Below are 19,559 nucleotides of genomic sequence, written 5' to 3'. Positions count from 1 at the left end.
TACTTTTAGTTTTAGGCCTTGGATTGTCTTTTGATTTGTTTAATCTGATAATAAGAAGGGTACGTTGGAAATGAAAAGGGCGTGTAGTAATCAATTTCGTTTTTAGGATTATTGTCTTCACCATGGATGCGAAGATTTCCATACCAAAATTATAAATACATGACGAAGTTTTTGGATGAGAATTTGATGAATTTAATTCCAAAAAAAAAAAAAAAAAAAGCTCTAAGCCATTAATTTCTTTCCCTAACATCAGCTAGTTTTACAACAAAAGAAGGAAAAATATATTCAACTTACATTTGGTGGGGATTGGGAGCTAAAGCATCCCCATTTGAGGAAATTAATTTAAGCAACTAAAATGTAGATTCAAAAGAAAAATCTGTGGGGCAAATAAATGATGATTCATGAACAATGTACAGCCCCATAGCTAGGCTCATCGTAGAGAGACCGAGACTCAATCTGCGCGCGGCAACAAGAAACTAAAGCCTGAGTTCTCGTGAATGAGCGGTGGTGGTTCAATGTCGGAGATGTCTATTTGCTCCATCGACTTTGATATGTCATCAACGGAGAATGGAATGCTGCAGTGTAAAGTCTAGTGTCAGTCGAATGGCTAGGATTATAGGTAAACATGGAAGCAAATGTGTTCAGCGATGATAACAAGCACTACGAAACAATGCAGGGTTGATGCACTGTCTCATTCTTCGGATACTAAATTTACAAGTAACCGAAATCTTAGTAAAACACGAACATATCAGTTTGACGAGGAAAAACAAATGAAACGGGATGTAAAGAAGAGGAAGAGTCGATAAAGAAAGAATGAATAACGGCGAAGACATGATTGAAAGTTGTCATAACCTGGAATCGTCATCCAGCAGGAAAGAATTACTGACTGCGTTGTTGGAATCTTCTGTCATCAGCACTCTCATATTCGATATAACCTGGACGTGGCATTGGAAAAAGGAATGGACAAGTGAGTTTGTGGATGCATGTTTGTCATTATATTCTGATTTATTTTACTGCGTTGTGACGAAGATGACTGAAATCTAGTTGAGTAATGGCATCCATAAAAACTTACATCCGAGGACACGCTATGCGTGCCATATTTGTCATCCCAGTACATTGTACTTATACGATAGAGCTGCTGTATACTGAGGACCTGTTAAAAGAGTAAGTTGTGTCAAATGAGATTCGAGGGAGAGTTGATAGACTTTGAGATGTTTATTGTATCCTTATATACACATCACTTACCGGGCATAGGTCATGGCTAATTTCATCAAGTGTCTTTTTCGGTTTTTGATGTATGACCTGAACAAAAAAACATAAATTTCAGGACAACTTCACCATTTGTTCATTTGTAGAAGTAGAATACAATGAAAGATACCAGGAATCCAATAGCCTGCCGAATATGCTTGAGTTCATCCCAAGCTGATCCTGCATACTGCATTTTCGTTTATTTAGTAAGTTGGTCGGTATATCAGTTATCGAACAGTAAAAAGAGGAATTAAATTTAAGGTACGGTGGGTACCTCATCTGTTGCCTTATAGCACCAATGCTCCAGTTCAGCCAACCCAGCTTTAACATATTCACCATTACTAAACGAACAGCATTCTCGTCTTAATAGAAGACTGCAGGGATAGAAAAATACATTGAAGATATTACGATAAGTTTAGTGCTAAGTAGCATACAAACAAGACAACCTCAAATTTGGGCTTATGACGATACCTGTTGAATAGCTGAACATTGATGAAGGAGAATATTTGCGTGAACACCTTACGAACTAAAAATGGTGGTACCTATAGAAAGGAACAACGCATGTCTAAGAAAGGGGGAAAGATCCTTGGCAAAATACTTCACAAAAGTTGAAGAAACGAAAATCAGAAAGATCAAGTGAGTATGAATCTTAAGAGGAGGGGAGAAAGAGTACTAACATGATTTGCTTTTAAAGTATTTAAGAAGTTTCCGAGGCTCTTGACAATCCCTTGCCAGTGAGCAATCAAAGCTCTCTGGGCCTCAGTGTTGGCAACTGATCGTGACGATCCTTTGACCAAGCTTGCCCTGGAAGTTCTTGGTGCCTGTTAGTTTACGGATTTAGTACTAAGTTTTGAAAAATCATGGAAGCACAATTTTTCTCTCGATAAATTGTTTTCTAGTTTTCTAGTTTGTAGGTGAACAATTTACTGGACCTGGATGCACAATCCAAGCAAAGGAGAAATCTCTTTCTTCAAATTATCTCGAATCATCCCATAAATCTTTTCTACATATGCTGTAAGTTGCTGTTTGAAAAGCAAAGCTGGGTACTTGGCTTCAACTTGCCGTAAAGAGTCCACTCCGCCACTCATTCCACCATTGATTAAGGAAATATTAACACCTTGTGGGGCTCCACGGAAACTCTAGAGGAAAACAATAGAAAAAATGTGAAGCAACTGAAGAAATGAAGATTTATGACTAGAAAATATTCAATGTCTGATGATGAGACGATGAATTACTTGTGTCATCCTTCCAAACAGAGTAGCTGATGATGATCGACGTCGCTGGGGTGCCATTCCAGCAGCACCGCTTGCTTTCAGTGTGCGCTGGAGTAGTAATAGAAGTGTTGAGGCATTGGATAGCCAATAGGCCAAGATATCGTTGTTATCCTGGGTCTAAATTCCAAGTGGTAATATTCAAGTTAAACAGGTTCGTTTTGTGTTATGAAGAAACAGAAAACCAAAATACCAGAAGGGTTAAGGATGGGAGTTCCAAACCTCAATGGCATTCCCTATGGTCTGAATAATCCTATCGAAAATGCTAGTCCGCTCAACTTCAAATGATCTCCACTGCAAAAGGCATTTGTATATGATGCAGGCAGCAATAGGCCTGTTCCCTGCAAAGCCCAGGTGTTGTGCGATGCATCGAATGAGCAACTCCTGGTTCTCTTGCTGTTTTTCATTTAGTGATTTCTGAGGCTTATCCTCCAATTCCGACTCCCTGTGATTTATTGAAGGACTATGCATTTCCTGATCCATTTTATCGGGACATTAGCATAAGTGAAGAGTTTTACTGCATCAAATTGCCTTTTTTGTAGGTTAATACTTGAAGTTTAACGGAAACTTACCAGAGCTGTCTTTGCATCCCCTGGAATATGACCACTTTCAGCTGCCCTCTGCCAATTATCAAACAATAGGAAAATCTTAAGCATCTGAACATCATAGAAATCCATGATTTACATTGAAATTTACCTGAATAGTTGATCTGGACCGTCCAGAAAGGAATTTATTAGGCGTCATGGACACAGCTTGTTGGCGTAATACTTGATTTTCTGATTCTAAATTGGCAAGCTTCTCTTCTAGCCTAATCAATGAAGTTTGAATTTTCAGTAAACAAACCACATCAGGAAAGCTAAAGTTGGTATATCATTTCTCTCCAATATATACTTATCCGTTTGAACTTAAATACTACACGAGTTTAAAACTTGTTCGGAGTAAGATATTGAGAACAATTTTGTAATTATCGTCTCAAATGCACGTACGAGGACGTGCATTTTGATGCTCTGCATCAGAAAACTCATGCTTTAGTGTCATATTACCTGGTCAAATTTTCCTGGAGCTGACTAACTTTTTTCTCTGTTTCTTCTAATTTTTTGCGTCGTTCTTCGCCCGATGTTTGAGCTTCATTATATTTTCTTTCATTTTCTTCTGCTCTTTGTTTCTCTGACTCCATAGAGGCCTGGTGAGGTGGGGACGTGTTAGGTAGAAAAAAACCAAGGTCAAGAAGAACTAAATGAAAAGATCAAAATCTGTCGCTACATATATGAACAAATAAATGACGATAACGCATGATAGAACAGTGCAACACATGTTAAAAGTCTTGCAAACACAGAATTATGTGAGACAAAGTATTATAGGAGCTGTTTATTGGACAGAACATTCGTACCTTTAAACTGTCAACTTCTGCAGTTAGAGATTCAACTTTTTCAGTGTCCTCAACCATAACTTGGGTTTCCTGAACCACAGGAGGTGCCTCTTCAATAGCTTTCTTTGCAGCCTCTCGTTCCTTCAAAATCAATGCGTTTGATTCATCAAGTTTGGTCTGCATTTCTTGCAATGAGTTCTGCAATTTCGTTATCTCTTGTGCTTTTGCTTCTTCTAGGTCAGTCTGCAAACATGACACAAGCTTTTAGCATGAATTTGTTTTGCATAAATTACCTAAATTAGAAGAAAATATTCTACGAAAATATTAAGACGGATGTTGAACAAGGAATTTCCTATCATATTCATCGTGGAAAGTACACCAATGCATTAGCATAGTAGTTTTCGGCCGTGGGACATGAGATGAAAATATTCATCAGACGTCCACAGCATTTTCTCTGCCAAACAAAATTGCTCTGAAAGACATCGAATTTACCCTTAAACGTTTTTCCAACTGTAGTCGCCAATTTAGTTCCTCCACTCGTTTTTCCAGTGCATCTTTTGCTTCCTTAAGTGCTCCTGTTTCCCTTGCAGCCTGCAGAAAATTGGAGATAATGTGAATATCGTAAAGAAAAAAGAGATACATACGTAAGAAGAAGATTTTAAAATGTCAGCTTGAAAGGGAAAGTGTATGTACTGCTATTTATGGCAATAATCGGCAGTATTTGACAGAAACTATGCTCTGCCTGTACACACTAAATTTTATGTATTCCTCTCATCTTGGTTGCTAGCCTATGAATTTGATAATTTTTTCACGAAAGCAATGCCTAGAGAGAGTTTAATGCTTACCATTTTGAGCTTCCTAAGTTCCTTCCTTGCGATTTTCCCCCTCATTCGGCACTGTGCAACTACTGAACCCCTCTTGAGCCGCTTAAAGTATTTGGCAGCTTTATGACAACGCCACACCGCCTGCAATTTTCATGTAGATTTTTGTTTTGCAATAGGAAATCAGTAATGTTTTATGTCGTTAAAACAAAACAAATCTTGCAAGTTACAAGATATTTTGTATACAACCTGAACAATGGTTGCTGCTTTGGTTTGCCTTTTAAATCTGAACTGTTTACGTCCAGCCATTGCTCTTAAACCTGTCTGCACGACAAGAACAGAGACATGGAGCTTGTTGTAAGTTGTTCTGGCTTGGTGTTTACGTAGGTTCTTCTGAATTTTCACGGCAGCTGACTCTCTTTTCATGCCGTGGAAGACTTTGCCAGCCAGGCTTCCTGTAAGTCATACCAAACAAACATAGAAACAATTTAAATTCGCATGTTGATTGATGACCCTAAAATATTATGTAAGAAAAGAATGTGCAGGGAAACCATGACTAATCCTTCTGCTAAGATGCTCTCTGGCTCACCTCTGCATATCGATTGCATAACTATGGTCGCCTGTCGCAGTGCAATAAACCGTTTCCGAGCATAATGGGTTCGTACACGCCGCTGTATAGTTTTAGCTGCAGTACTGAGTACTTCGGCTCTTCGTGCATCTAACTCAGCCATCTGACCAGCCCTCAGGAATACCTTTGTTTTACCTATCTGCAATAAAAAAATGTCTCTACCATCAGTATGCGATTGGATGAAGACCACTAGCTATATTTACACCTATATGAGGAACACCACTAGTTACCTGAAACCCTTTAAGACCCTTCTTTTCGAGAATCTTAGTGCATGCAACCTTTTCGTCGTAGCTGCTCAAAAGTAAAACAGGCTCAGAATGCAGATCCACAGAGTTTAATCAGAAAGTTGAAACGTTATGTCAAAAAAAATTTCTCTCCCCTCTCGAACTGAAAATCCTTAGAGATAATACTTACTTTCCTTCCAAGACCTCTGGTGCAAGAAGTCCAAATCTGTTTATGAATTCGAAAAAGGGTTTTCGAGTAGGGTAGCCAGCGCAGCTAATACGGATTGCCTCTAAAACACCCTACAAGGGAAACTGTCATCAACATCTGGAAGAAAAACATGAAATCTTTTTTTTAAGAAAGTAAAAGGGAAAAGGAACACATTTTACTTACACCACAGCGCAGTTGCTGCATAATGTTGACATTCTCAAACACGGCTGGTTTTAGAAAATTATTTGGCTTTACACATCTGACATAGTGAGGTTCTGTAGAGTTTAGGGTTTCCATTAACGATTGTAGTTGAAGCTGCACAATTTAAAACGTACAAAATTTAAGTTTCAACTTCTTGCAGCATAAGTTGACATTCCAGAATATAAAGGAAACCACACGAGAGCTTTGCATGTAGCTTTAGGTTGATAGTTGATTATCTAGGGTTAAGTCGACCTTCATGCTCACCAAGCTAATATCAATGTACCTTAAAACGAGAGCCAATCGAAGAAAACTTGGAAGATTTGGCTGTCTCCTCTGGAAGTGGAGGGAAAAGGCCAGCCACGAAAGGACATTTGGAAACACCCAACAAATCTTGATGTTCAGGAACCACATAGTCCTTGTTTTTGTCCAAAAATTGGTCAGACTGATATTGGACCTGTAACAAAGTGTTCCCAAGTTAAAACTGGAATGTAAAAGTATCCCATATTATATTACTAGAAAGTGTTGATTTCGTATAATTTACCTCTCCAGCATAATGAGCGATGGTAAAATCCGTGCGAGAAAGTTTTGGCTTTATAAAGCGCTTGTGAGTTTTGAATGTCTGATAAAGCTTATTTGCAAATGTTTCATGGGTTGACTTGGGAAACATGCTGGAAATAGAAAAGAAAGAAAAGCAGTTAACAAGAACGAAGAAAAGAGGGAAAAATAAAAGTTAAATGCAAAACGTTAACGGCCTTGCATTTAAGGAAGAATGAACAGAGGAATAATAGCTCACCAAGCTTCATCAAGGAGAGCAACTATTCCGCCAGGTTTCTGTGAAAGGAAGCATCATATGTGAAAACTTGTAAGGATAAAATTGACTGTTGATTAATATTACTGAATATCTGAATATTCCAGTAGTGATTGTGTGTGTGTGTGTGTGTGTATAACTATATATATAGGTAGGTGATCGTGTAGGTGGATGTATATGAAGGAATAGAAGGAATAACCTTTTCAATAAGATCCAAAACGTCTTGATTATCGACAAACTCAATGTAGCTCCAATCAATCTGCTCTTTTGTGTATTCTTCTTGTTCCATCTTGAAGACGTGCTGAAAATATACAGGAAAAACTTAATTTAAATTAAAATAATAATAACAGGAACAATAACCTAATAGCTAAAAATAGAGAAAGCAAGAGTTCAACATGATCGGAGCCATTACCTGATTAAAATGTTGCTGCAATTTCTCGTTTGTGAAATTAATGCAGAACTGCTCAAAACTGCACAGGTTGATAAGCTAAAATTAAGTTGTGGAATACCATCAACGCATGACGAGTGTTTCATATGAAATGTCTTCATTAGTGCATTTTCAGTTTCTTTTTTTACTCAAAAAGACACAGAATGCACGTATGCACAGAACTTCAAGTGCTCTAAGTGCGGTATTATGCTTAATAGTTGTTACCTATTGGTCTTAAAACTTTCAAAACCATAGATATCAAGGACCCCAATCAGCGATTTCGAGGTAGCATCTTGTCCAATCGAGACATTAATTTTGTCCACCAACCTGTATAAATTTAGAACCACATCAGCATTTAATTCTCACTCCAATATGCTTCTCGTGGTTAATAGAAAATTTATTCATAAACAAGATGTAAATCTGATGATGTTTTAAGCTATAGTAACTAACCAATCAAACAATCGAGAATATACTGTCTTTGCTAAACCATCGCGGCTAATTGCTGCACTTTGAGGATCAAGACTTCTCTTGATAACTTCTTCAGGTGTGATCATGACACGCTTACATAATGCATCCTCCAATGCATCAGGGTCACACCTGAGGTAATGTTATTATCACACTACAACAATATCAAAACAGACCGGAAACAGATTACATGGGTAAAAGCACGAAGAATACATACATGAGAAGCTCTGAAGTCATCTTAAGATGGAACTTTGCTTTATCATCTTTTGGAACTGACGAATCAACTTCCGAGCCCTTGGAAAACTCAATATTTCCGAGGTGAAGAATTGCAGCAACTACTCTAAAAATTGCTTCCTAAGAGAGAGAGAGAGAGAGAGAGAGAGAGAGAGAGAGAGAGAGGGAAAAAAAAAAGGGGTGTGAGATGACGGTCTTTCTAGGTTCCACGTTAAAATGAAATTAAGAAGAGGCTGTACCTGCTCCTTAGCACTTATTCCAACAATATCCATAGCTCTCCTTGTGGCAAGATAATCATGAGCATCACTTACACCAACCAGTTCGTAGCAACGTGACTGGTTAAGATAGTGAAATGATTTAGGATTTGCCAACTTGTATTTCTCAATTTCCTGTCAACATAGACAAATATTAGCTCGAATTTTAAAAGCGGAAATTTGCAGCAATACTTTGATTGTCTTAATCGAAGTCTGGTTTCTACAGCATCTTACCTCCTGTGGTGCAGCACAAAGAAGGTAGAAGCAGTGGTAGTTCCGTTCAGGATCAGAAACTTGGCAAACACGAGACCGTTCCAGAAGGTAGGTTCTAATGGCTGCTCCTGAGATTCTTCCTTGCTTATCAAATTGAATTTCAACAAATTTACCAAAACGACTGCACCAATACAAACAAAAAGAATACCACGTGAATTTATCCGAACATGATAATAATTCAGGAAAAGTAAATTATGCCAGTAAAATGACTGTTCAAACCAAGACAAATTTGACACAAATATGTACTAGCTTGATATCATCTTGCCTAGAATTGTTATTTCTAACAGTTTTAGCGTTGCCAAATGCTTCCAGAACTGGATTTGACTGCACTCAGAAAAGAACGAACCATAAGAATTTCATAAGAAACTAATAGAGCTTGACATAGAGAAGATAATATGGAGTTATCGAAGCTTAATATCAATGCTGATCAAAGGTAGGAAAGAAATCGTACTTCAAGAACTTGCTGTTCAACTGTCCGTCCTTCAGTTGCAGCCCGGCCACCTAGAAATGCAAGGTACCTCATAAGCATTTTTGTGGTCTCAGTTTTACCTGCTCCACTTTCACCACTGACCAGAATTGAATTGCTTTTTCCCTCATTGATCATCGCCCTGGTTTTTTCAAAGAATTAACTTTAAATATTCGGTTTATTGATCGTATGGAGCAATACTTTGCATAGCATGCACATAAGGAATGAAGGTAACCTATATGCAACATCCGCAACTGCAAAAACATGAGGATTTAGTTCTCCAAATGGCGCGCCCTTGTATTGTTGCATCATGTGACCATCGTAGAGATGCGGCAGTCTTTGGAATGGATTAATGGCAATAAGGATATTTCCAGTATAAGTCTATCATGATAGCAACAGAGGCATATATTATTGCAGGATTATAGAGAACAAGAATTCCTAATTTGAATAAAAACTCCGTAAGTAAATTAAAATGAAGGGTAGAACACGTACATAGATTTCATTAAGTTCGTATCTAGTTTTTAAATTCTGCAAAACTCCAGGCTCATGCAGATAAGATAGCTTTGTCATGTCATCAACTCCGGCAGCAGGAGCTTCCATATCTTTTGGATATATTTTCGCCAATTTGACAACCATCTTAATAGCACAAAAAAGTGAACAGGAATCTCGTTAGAGTACAATTATATAATACTAGAAGATTTTCTTAAAATAAACAAATTTCAAAGACCCAAATATATATTCAGAAGGAAATATATCAAATTTAGTAAAAAGAGTTTACCTTCTTCCCATTGCTACTCTCGATCTCAGCTTCTTCTCCTGTAATCTTTGACACTTGGCCATCAATCCAGGCCAATTCTGAGTCTTCAACCCAGACTTGAGAACCTACAATGATATTCACTGGTGTTCCCTGTAGATGAAGATATTAAAGTATGAATAGATATACGAATAAAGTGCCATAAAAACACACAAAATTCACTGATAACCATTTCTGAAGACTAATTTGAATGGCTTTTATATGAATTATGGCTTAATATGCGGCCAACGCCTTTGTCCTATTGTTGTTGCTTATCTATGAAGTCTATGTTAGCTATGCCCACCACCAAAAGTATAGTGTGATGGTTAGCGCACTTGTCTCTCTTGCACAATGCTTCCTTTGAGTTGTCTCATAAATTGTGCCGTTAGAGTTATCTCATAATTTATTTCTTTCCCTTGAGAATAAGCAACAGGTTCCCAGTCTATTAACCACAAGCCAACACATACACTAAACGATTTTTCCGCTCTGTATCACAAACACTCAATCACATGTTTGATCGAAAAGAAAACTTAATCATTTGTAATTAACAAACCCAATTTCGATGTACTGCAAAACTTCTAATGAAGATGTTGTCTTAGACTCCAACAATCACTCGAAATTTCAAACTGAATTAGAGAACCTGATCTAATCTACAAATTAAAGCAAGAAACAAAAAAAACTTTACAAATTTATGAAAATTCAACCAAAACCGCACATACCATTTTTTCGTTTTAAGCTGCCGATCCAAAGCTCATCAATTCATTAGCACTTTCATCAAACATTTGAGCTGCATGACATTAGACAACCATCAGCTCCTAACTCGAGCTGATAAGTGTTCCTCTCCACCAACACCATAAGCGAAAGAGACCCCTTTTTCTCAAAAGCATCAAACTTTCCCTACGAAACACGAATCAAGTTAATGGGGGTCAGAAACGTCCGATCAACGCGCCAGAAAGCTCCATTTTCCCGGGAAAATTGGCAAGAAAGTGAAGGAAAACCGAAATGGGGATGAGAGATCGATCGATTTGCTAGGTGGGAAACTTTTGTTTGTGTGATTGTTGTGCGTTGTGTGTGTGGGAAGTGAATGTGGATCGAGTGGATTGAGAGAATGGACATTCTTCACAAGGGCCTCTTGTTTTGCTTTGATTTCCGCTCTTTTCGCGCCAATTAGTGGCTGCTAACCAAGTCTTCTCTCTCTTTCCTTAACGGTCACATTTCTTCTGTCATGTCCAGGGGTTGTTCGAATCTTGTGTGTCCGGATGTCTTGTAAGAATTTGTTACCCGTCGTTTGTGCTGTTGGATCGAAAAAGTAATTTCCGCAAACTCATTTTTTCTTTGTTTCTTTGTGTACACGCCGTACGTGTTTATTTTTGTCAGTTGATTCTCTCGGTCGTGGATGAGGTGCTGACCTCGCCAGCACAAAAGATTCGTGTCGATCTTAAATTTTTGTGAAAAATAAAAGGAACATACACTCAAACATCTGCTACACAATTACAAAAGCTTTTTCTAATGTTCTACTTTCCATCACATGTTCACGAACAACAACAACAAAGCCTTAACAAAACAAAAAAAAAAAAAAAAAAAAACACCATCTGACGCATATACACGAACATCTCAAACTGCAGAACGACAAAATTCAAATGAAACCCAAGCCACGACAGGGATCCATATGATGCAGATTTTCAAACATTTTTCTCGTCGGAAATGACAATTCAGCAAGCCATAGTCTACATCCAGGGACATAAAGAAGAGCGTGGCCAAGACGGTCTATAGTAAGGCACCACTGTGCTGTCATCCCATTGAATCGAAGGGTCACGACCAAGATATCGAATCTCTTTAAGCTTCTGGCTTTTCAGGTGAAAGAAATATATGTTCCATCCAGCTCTTATGAAGATATACTCGGAATTCTGATGAAGGAATGCCATAAGTTTAGCTTCTTTCGAATGCTTTCCATGGTCTGGATTCTGCTTCCACATCGCCTTGAAACCTAGTCTGTACTTCAAATTCCACTTCTTCTGTGATTGCACATTGCCTGTGCTGATCGATGAGAAACTACTTTCTCCGCCCTCGAGAACCCATATTTCCACGCCAGATGTACTGCTCTGACCATACTGCAAAAGCCCATCTGAAGACTGCCCAAGAACGCACTCATCATAATCTTGAGAAATCCTCCCTTCTGGTAATTTAAGCAGATTTATACGCCTATTTCCAAGACGTGGATCATAAATGGCTAGGTTTCCCTGGGTTGCAAACCAGTGTAGGACACCATTAACTACAGTAGCCTCTCTCCAAGGACGCAATGCAAATGTTGAAGAGCAAGTAAGAGTGAAATGCTTCCATGTACCGGTGATTGAAGAGTAAGTCTCAATGGAGACAGTTTTAGATTCCCGTCTGCAGTTACATTTTGCCCGAATAACCTTGTAGTGGACTGCATCATTAAAACAGTCCTCTTCGACAGTGAGGAATGCCATGCACAAACTTTGATAGAACTGCTGAGGTTGAGGAAGTTTGCATAGCTGTTTGCTGACTGGGTTCCACACCGTATATGTCATTGGATGGCGGCCAAAAAGAAGAAGGCCATTGGAAGTGCCAAGAAAGTAACCAAGCTGTTTGGGTGCAGAAACCATTAGATTATCACCTTCCTCACAGGCTGACAAAAAATGAATTGCGGGCTCTGTTAAGGGCCGCCGCATGCCATATTTAGATATTCCGAGGTAAAGATGGTTGCACACAAAGAAGCCCAAAAGATGATAATTTACTTTCCATCGAGCATGGTAATCACATCGAAAAGAAGGGCTACATATCACACGAAGCCACCTCTTCGATACGAGTATTAAACTGAAAACAGATTTCTCTGGCAGACGGAGTAGGATCTCATGTAGGATGTCATCATCACAGGTGAATACTTCATGAGCATCATTTGCAGACCTCTTTTGACCCGTCATAATATCATCTGGACACATAAAAACGTGCTGAGAGCATGCTCCGCTGTATCAGTGCAGTTCTAAAAATGTGTAGCCAAACAATAACTAAAGCACCTCCATTGACATAAAAGGATACAAATCTAAAAGTCACCAGCTGTCCATATTTAGAAACACTTAAAAGCTCATGTCAAACAAATACTGATAAACTAACGGAAATTAGAACGCATTTTACAAGGAGAACCAAGTAATGATAACCTAGCAATGACATACGTTAATTTGATCGATATTCCCAATCTTTTACCAGAACCCCGAAAACAGCATATTAATCAAACACGTTTCAAATTCATATTTTCACCTAAATTCTATAATTCTAAGTTTTCCCACACTGTGTCAGCAAAATATGCAATCTAAAAGAAAACTACGAAATCCCAAGAGAATATCTGCTACAATTTCACATTGCCTATTCGGGAAAGAAACCGGGCTTAAGGGAAAAGAACAAGCTTGAACACATATGAGCCCCGCAACCATATATCCGAATTGCGAAAGGGTAGTGCTATGCACACACCCATTTTTACCTCCCACACACCCCTTGTTAATTGTTGTTCTTTGATTTTCTCCAATTCATTTTATCCAACGGCTTAAAATTAAAGGTTGTGTGAAAAGTAAAAATAGGTGCGTGGATAGCACCGCCCTTGCGAAAATTGCAACAAATCCAAGTTCTAGACTTTTAAGTAGTTTCTAACAATTGAAACCTAGTTATCACCGAAACAGCGGAATCGTCCATAATCTGGTTACCCATTTGCATGAGGAAAAAGACCTAAACTTTCACGAGAAAAACCCAACAAAAACACTTCCGACAACCTTAAGGATTTCATCTTGCATGGTCTGATAAGAGGACAACATAAAACACCCTAAACCAATCGAATCGAAACGAAAGACGGTAACTGCGTTTTCCAAGCTGCCATTTTTGCCCCATTTCATCAAATTACAACCAAAGGAAGAGAGAGAGAGCTTACCTGAGAGCTTGAGCGTCTTGATGAATTCCGGGAGCCGCGAGGGCGGAGGAGGAGGAGGAGCTCCGGCGAGTGAGGTTTGGACTCTCACAGTTGCATAGGAGAATCTGTCGCCTTCTGATCTCACTGGTTGGGGGTTTTGGGCCACCCGTTTATAGTAAGGGGTCCGGTTCAAGGATGGTTGGGTAGGAATGTGACGTCACTAGACTTTACTCGGGTTATTTACACCTTTTAACAAAGGTTTGCAACTGTCACAAAATACTACGATTTAGCAGGATTCAATTCATTTTCAGATTTGCTTCTCGTTAAATGCAAATTTAAACTGTATTAATACTAATTCATTATGAGGTTTACCCACTCTTCTACAAACTACTAGTATAGATAATATTGTTTGTTAAAAAAAAAAAAAAAACTAAGGTTTGAAACTTTGTAGTGTTGTTGACCCAAAAAAAATCTTTTTAAGTGTTTTCAATTCTCATAGTGGAAAATGAGATTTCAAAATTTTCATATTGTATTCTGATTTTTTATTTGTATAAGTGATCTCGTGAAAAATAACATTTTATGATTCATATAACAGATCCTACTTAGTAAAAAAAATAAAATTGTTATTGTTGTTGTATTCTGATTTTCGAGCTTGGGTGATTTTTTAGCTCTTAGTTTTTTTGTTAAATTGTTGACACGGTAGCTGTGAGATCCGTTTTGAGATGATGTAAAACTCACACTTGCATTATTCGGGGTCTAATTGTAAGACAGGCTGTGATCGATTAAGGATAAGCTGAAGGTCCTATGTGGTGCAATTGATGCTTTGTATTTGGTTATTTATTTGAAATAATGAAGGCCCATGCGTTCAAGAGGCGACGAAAGCAATGGTTTGACCCACTGAACTCTTTGGACCGTTGGCTGCACCAACAAGGTAAGCCCACGTCCATGCCATAAAAGCTTCCCACTTACAGCTATGGAGAAACAACCCAAGAAATCCCCCCACCCCACCCACCCAACCTCAGCAGATCAAAGAAAATACAAGAAGAAGAAGAAGAAGAAGAACATCATGTTTCACTACAAAGAGGTAAAAGATTCAATTTTTATTTCATTTTTTTTGGTATTTTTCCATGAAAAAGTTTCAATCTTTACCCATTTCCTGGTGGATGAATGCATTTTTGTCAGGAAAAAGAAGCAAAGAAGGAAGCATTCAGGAAGTACTTAGAATCCAGTGGAGTTCTTGATGCCCTCACCAAAGGTTTGTTAAAGTTTTGGACTTTTCCTCACTTATTTTTGTGGGTTGGGTTTTTATTTTATTGATTAATTTCATGTTTTCTGTAATTTTTTTTGTCGTATAATTTTGTGAATTGCTGACGCAAGACTTGGTGCAAAACCGAGACATTGTATGATTCATACAGCCGACCCCACTTGGTGGGAAAAAGGCATTATTGTTGTTGTTGTTTTATATAATTTTGTGAATTTTTCTGGGACAGTTCTGGTTGCTTTGTATGAGCAGAATGAGAAGCCTTCCTCTGCACTTGAGTGAGTTCATTTCTTTGACTCTGTGATCTAAAATTTATGTGAGCCTAGATTCAAGTTTTAGACTTTTTGCTAGCTCAACTCAATTAGGTTAATTTCATGTTGATTTGTTGAATATTTGCTCAAGAATTCAGTATGTTATTATTAGCTACATATTCTTCCACATCAAAAGTTAGTTGTTAGCTTTTTCGATGTTAGCTTTTACATCTCGTTGTCATTGCACATTTTTGCTTAGATCGTCAACCCTTTCGGACCAGTTTATAATACACCTTGAGTATGTGTGAACCGTGTTGAGAATTGTGAGAGCTTTGAACATATGATGGTTGCTATGCAATTACGTGATCCTTGTTCGCGAGGTTTAGTCTGAATGCTATTTCAGTTGTGTATCAATTCTTCGTGAGAAATGGTACTTTACATTGTCAATGTGCTCTTTTTACTTGATTCATGGTAAATTTTCACATTATTGAGGACCTTGAGGGTGCTTAATCAATCAGTAATCATCATATAAACTGAACCATGATGCTCATAGTACTTCTTTAAGCGTTTTCCTTGGAACCGAGTGATGTAAATCATCCATGAACAGAGAGATTTGTTGTAACTGGAGTATTCCGCTTCCATCTACTACTGTTGCTGTCTTGCAGATGTTGGGTAGTTGTGCTTAATTGTGTTTTGCTGCTTGGTCTAGTTTGAACTAACAAATGTATGCTGGTGTGCATCGACAAATGTTAAGACGTATTTTGATTTTGATATTCAATTTTTTTGACAGGTTTGTTCAACAAAAGTTAGGGGGTCCATCTGTGTCTGATTACGAAAAACTACAGGCTGAATTGTCCGAGTTGCAGAAAAAGTATAGCACACTTTCAGCAGCATACCAAGAAACATGCACTGAGGTAATTTCTGGAGTTTGTAATCCTCCTGTACTTTGAGATTAATATGAGCATTTGGTAAGAGGCATCGTTAAGTTTTGAACACCATATCGCCTATAGGACGATTAGTTATGTTAAATAAAGTTGTGAAACCAAGTGTTAAATTGCAAAGGCAAGATATAGATATAATTCAAGAACTCCGTAGATCTTACGATTATGTGATAATTGGGGGAAGATAGGCGCCAACTCATTGGATGACCAGTAAGATGCAGGTTTTGCTCAATAACTTTGATAACTAAAACGTTCCTTGTGGTGGCATGTTTGAGATATGTATGATACTGATTGAATTGGCTTTTGATCTTCGTTTTAACTATAACAACCTCCTGTTTCGTTATATAACTCACCAAATTATGCACCGTATTGCAGCTAGAGGGACTTAAGAGCTCACAATTACTTAACGTGGCCTCGCTTTCTATCAAAGACAAAGAGACCGCAGGCGAGGAGGCCCTAAAGGAGAAAATCTAGAAGTGCGGTAGATGATTGTGTAAATTGCTAAGCTACGCAAAACCTTTTCGTGTGAATATATCGAACATGTGACAGGAGCCATGGTTCCTGGCTGTAGTATCTACAATACACGCCAGAACTTCGTACTCTGTGTGTATGTGCTCGCGTTAACTTGTGTTTGTGTTATCTCTTTAATCATTGTATGTGCTTGGTGTGAGTTCTGTTTAACTGATTCCCATGAGGTTATCTTCTAATTTTAATGTCATTTGATATTCTTCTTTAAATTCGGGAATCGGGATGTCGTGCAAGAAATAGCGATCCTTGTTTCTTGCTCTATTCTGCAATGGTTATCCAGCATAAATCTTGAGACGTAATGAAAACTAAAACGACACAAACTTGAGATCTACTTTTGAAGACGGTCGCTAAATTGTAACAACAATTCCGTTACAAATGATAAGATTTGCCAACAATTTGTGGCAGAAATTCTCTCCTTCTCTTGAAGGGACATAACACCAGCTGCTACTGCAAGCAGAAAACAACGAGCAGAGCAACTGCGACGATGACCGAGCAAATTAAAGCCTGCATCAGTGCAAGTTTTCAGCACAAGCGGAAACAAAATGCCAACACCAAACATCAGAAGACAAAAAAATGGTAGGAAAAAATCTGCATAATTTCTTACTGCAATGGCAGATGCTGCAAGGCCAGGTCGTTCCCTGGGGTCTTTAAGGTGGTTCCCAAAGTAAAGGACTGTAGCATAATACCATAGTGGTGGAAAGGCAAATCCCAAGAGAAACCTGTCACGAGTATCGATCCTTAAATCTTTAGTTCTGTCTACAGGACAAACACGTACTCAACAGGAACATATGTATAGCATGTCTAACGCTACTTCTAAGAATCTTACTAAACCGTTTGATTGGTTTAGTACACCATCTTATGAGTCGCTTAAGTATTCATAATAATCCGTGTTTGTACCCTAGAAAAACCGCCAAAAACAAAGAAAAAATCTCTAGCATCCCTCAATTCAAATGAAAAGTGAGCATCTTAATACTAACACATATTCATCCATCATTCTCATTCTGTGCTTGTAAATACATGTTTATGCTCTACAAAACGTGCAAAACATCAATCACTATCGTCCCTTAAAGGAAAGGAAAAAGTAGGAATCTTGAATTAGAAACTCACGAGGACCATCCAATGCCACAACCGAAGCATGAAAGTGGCTTATCATACATCCCATCAAGCAAATCTAATTCTCCTCCATCAACTTCAAGTTGCACCATTTCTTTACTTCCATGATCTCCACCTGTACCATCACATTATGCCGTGAATATCTACGTTGCTCCAAAGTATTCTATACTCCGTAATTTTTATCCCTAGAGCGATAATCTCCGACCCTTGCAAAGCAGGGAACTTTGTTGGCTTGGGATCGCTCTTATAGCGAAAATTCCCTAAGTATTTACTACAGCGCCAACAAGGGGAAGAGACAAAAATTACAGTACTGACCGTATTGCTGCTTCAACGATGCGATCCCAGTGTTGTTCTTCATGCTTGCTCCTTCTACCAAATCTGTGCTGCTCTCATGCATGATCAAATCGCTGTGGTTAGACACAGAAGTCTCGAAATTTATCGACGTTTCGGAGAAGATCCATGCTGTTATGTGCGGTTTTATGTTGACAAAATGCTGGAGAGAAAACCAGAAAACGAAAAGGTCTGGAAGGGAGGGAGAAAGAGGAACAAAAGGATTCACTTTTTTGGTTTCTTCTTGTTTTGAATAAAACGGTTTCCCTCTTTTTAACCGAAACAACTGCCACTTCGCTTTTGGATTTTATTGAACAAAGCATATCACTTCATCATTTACTCGTCTCTTTCCGCACTCGTAATTTTCTCTTTTTTATGTTATTTTTTACTTATAATTTTATTTATTTTACTTTGTTTTAAATCTTTTTTATATTTTTATTTTGAATGGTTTTATTGTGTTGGTTTGTTTTTTTGTTTAAATTAAATTGTTTTATCTAAAAATCCTAATTAGGGAACGGCACTTTTAAAATTACGAATGAATTACCTTTTTGTCTTCCGGTTATATATATATATATATAGATATTCTAAAGTCTAAAATATACATTTTTTGTTCATCGTGATCCATGTTATCAAATTTAGTGTTAAAACTAAAAAATTCATCCGTCAAGCACATAATTTTATTAAGGCTGATTGATCTAACTCACATGTGCTAAGAGCAATTATAATTGAACTATTTTGACAAAAAAAAAAAAAATTATAATTGAACCATCATTATTCGACAAAAATAGCATTCATATTATTGTTGTGACATCCCACATCGTCCAGGGGAGTGATCCTTAAATGTATATTCTCATCTCTACTTAGCACAAAGGCCTTTTGGGAGCTCACTGGCTTCAGGTTCCGTAGGAACTCCGAAGTTAAGCGAGAAGGGGGCTAGAGCAATCCCATGATGGGTGACCCATTGGGAAGTTGCTCGTGAGTTCCCAAAAACAAAACCGTGAGGGAATGGTAAGCCCAAAACGGACAATATCGTGCTACGGTGGTGGAGCGGGCCTGATAAGTGATCTGTCCCAAGTCGGGATATGACAATTTGGTATCAGAGCCTAACCCTGGTTGTGATGTGCCGACGAGGACGTCGGACCCGTAAGGGGGGTGGCTTGTGACATCCCACATCGCCCAGGGGAGTGATCCTTAAATGTATATTCCCATCTCTACTTAGCACAAGGCCTTTTGGGAGCTCACTGGCTTCGGGTTCCGTAGAAACTCCGAAGTTAAGCGAGAATGGGGTTAGAGCAATCCCATGATGGGTGACCCACTGGGAAGTTGCTCGTGAGTTCCCAAAATAAAACCGTGAGGGAATGGTAAGCCCAAAACGGACAATATCGTGCTACGGTGGTGGAACGGGCCTGGGAAGTGATCTGTCCCGGACCGGGATGTAAACGGACAATATCGTGCTACGGTGGTGGAACGGGCCTGGGAAGTGATCTGTTCTGGACCGGGATGTAATAATTGTTCTTGTGGTGTAC

At 38.4% G+C, this 19,559-nt stretch overlaps 4 protein-coding genes across 6 annotated transcripts; 1 reads left to right on the top strand and 3 right to left on the bottom strand.

The window, feature by feature from the left end:
• Window positions 1-206: 206 nt before the first annotated feature.
• LOC137745414 (myosin-11) lies at window positions 207-10,787 on the bottom strand. Its single transcript, XM_088681504.1, has 38 exons — window positions 10,410-10,787; window positions 9,676-9,804; window positions 9,390-9,533; window positions 9,133-9,278; window positions 8,883-9,039; window positions 8,697-8,755; window positions 8,393-8,552; window positions 8,144-8,293; window positions 7,888-8,024; window positions 7,656-7,802; window positions 7,431-7,532; window positions 7,191-7,248; window positions 6,978-7,079; window positions 6,764-6,801; window positions 6,512-6,638; window positions 6,254-6,424; window positions 5,953-6,084; window positions 5,752-5,861; window positions 5,568-5,628; window positions 5,299-5,476; window positions 4,959-5,164; window positions 4,734-4,853; window positions 4,381-4,479; window positions 3,910-4,131; window positions 3,563-3,702; window positions 3,216-3,327; window positions 3,092-3,139; window positions 2,742-2,993; window positions 2,484-2,639; window positions 2,181-2,387; window positions 1,926-2,069; window positions 1,720-1,790; window positions 1,523-1,622; window positions 1,379-1,435; window positions 1,246-1,302; window positions 1,073-1,153; window positions 853-935; window positions 207-575 (listed from the first exon to the last, which is right to left on the bottom strand). The coding sequence occupies exons 1-38, from the start codon at window positions 10,410-10,412 to the stop codon at window positions 452-454; spliced, it is 4,590 nt and encodes a 1,529-aa protein (XP_088537630.1). The 5' UTR covers window positions 10,413-10,787; the 3' UTR covers window positions 207-451.
• A 329-nt stretch (window positions 10,788-11,116) lies between these two features.
• Window positions 11,117-13,777, bottom strand: LOC137744780 (F-box protein At5g03970). Of its 3 annotated transcripts, none has more exons than XM_088680719.1 (2): window positions 13,631-13,777; window positions 11,117-12,662 (listed from the first exon to the last, which is right to left on the bottom strand). In XM_088680719.1, the coding sequence occupies exon 2, from the start codon at window positions 12,651-12,653 to the stop codon at window positions 11,418-11,420; it is 1,236 nt and encodes a 411-aa protein (XP_088536845.1). In that variant the 5' UTR covers window positions 12,654-12,662; window positions 13,631-13,777; the 3' UTR covers window positions 11,117-11,417. The 3 variants fall into 3 exon arrangements, with proteins under 3 accessions (XP_088536845.1, XP_068340678.2, XP_088536846.1); XM_068484577.2 differs by having other exon boundaries at window positions 11,117-12,643; window positions 13,631-13,773; XM_088680720.1 differs by having other exon boundaries at window positions 11,117-12,694; window positions 13,631-13,759.
• Window positions 13,778-14,531: 754 nt separating this feature from the next.
• Window positions 14,532-16,799, top strand: LOC137745762 (c-Myc-binding protein). The gene is made up of 5 exons (XM_068485770.2): window positions 14,532-14,693; window positions 14,792-14,864; window positions 15,100-15,148; window positions 15,912-16,035; window positions 16,438-16,799. The coding sequence occupies exons 1-5, from the start codon at window positions 14,583-14,585 to the stop codon at window positions 16,534-16,536; spliced, it is 456 nt and encodes a 151-aa protein (XP_068341871.2). The 5' UTR covers window positions 14,532-14,582; the 3' UTR covers window positions 16,537-16,799.
• Window positions 16,800-16,902: 103 nt separating this feature from the next.
• On the bottom strand, window positions 16,903-18,262 carry LOC137745412 (uncharacterized). The gene is made up of 4 exons (XM_068485364.2): window positions 18,019-18,262; window positions 17,698-17,818; window positions 17,195-17,309; window positions 16,903-17,094 (listed from the first exon to the last, which is right to left on the bottom strand). The coding sequence occupies exons 1-4, from the start codon at window positions 18,098-18,100 to the stop codon at window positions 17,035-17,037; spliced, it is 378 nt and encodes a 125-aa protein (XP_068341465.2). The 5' UTR covers window positions 18,101-18,262; the 3' UTR covers window positions 16,903-17,034.
• Between the last annotated feature and the right edge of the window lie 1,297 nt (window positions 18,263-19,559).

Source organism: Pyrus communis, chromosome 12 (assembly GCF_041283825.1).
Source record: "Pyrus communis isolate YQ-2024b chromosome 12, ASM4128382v1, whole genome shotgun sequence".
NCBI classification, from domain to species: Eukaryota; Viridiplantae; Streptophyta; class Magnoliopsida; order Rosales; family Rosaceae; genus Pyrus; species Pyrus communis.
The sequence above is the reverse complement of the archived record's forward strand: the minus strand, read 5'-3'. Positions and strand labels throughout refer to the sequence as shown.

What these genes read in the sequence shown, in the direction of transcription:
- LOC137745414 (XM_088681504.1), bottom strand. An exon ending in GTTAGAAATAACAATTCTAG is followed by an intron (nt 8,553 to 8,696) that starts GCAAGATGATAT and finishes GTATTGGTGCAG; the next exon opens with TCGTTTTGGTAAATTTGTTG. An exon ending in GCTATAAGGCAACAGATGAG is followed by an intron (nt 1,436 to 1,522) that starts GTACCCACCGTA and finishes ACGAAAATGCAG; the next exon opens with TATGCAGGATCAGCTTGGGA.
- LOC137745412 (XM_068485364.2), bottom strand. Translation starts at nt 18,100, where the DNA reads ATGCATGAGAGCAGCACAGATTTGGTAGAAGGAGCAAGCATGAAGAAC. An exon ending in ATCGTTGAAGCAGCAATACG is followed by an intron (nt 17,819 to 18,018) that starts GTCAGTACTGTA and finishes GTGATGGTACAG; the next exon opens with GTGGAGATCATGGAAGTAAA. An exon ending in TTGCAGCATCTGCCATTGCA is followed by an intron (nt 17,095 to 17,194) that starts GTAAGAAATTAT and finishes GCACTGATGCAG; the next exon opens with GCTTTAATTTGCTCGGTCAT.
- LOC137744780 (XM_088680719.1), bottom strand. Translation starts at nt 12,653, where the DNA reads ATGTGTCCAGATGATATTATGACGGGTCAAAAGAGGTCTGCAAATGAT.
- LOC137745762 (XM_068485770.2), top strand. Translation starts at nt 14,583, where the DNA reads ATGGAGAAACAACCCAAGAAATCCCCCCACCCCACCCACCCAACCTCA. An exon ending in TCATGTTTCACTACAAAGAG is followed by an intron (nt 14,694 to 14,791) that starts GTAAAAGATTCA and finishes CATTTTTGTCAG; the next exon opens with GAAAAAGAAGCAAAGAAGGA. An exon ending in ACCAAGAAACATGCACTGAG is followed by an intron (nt 16,036 to 16,437) that starts GTAATTTCTGGA and finishes ACCGTATTGCAG; the next exon opens with CTAGAGGGACTTAAGAGCTC.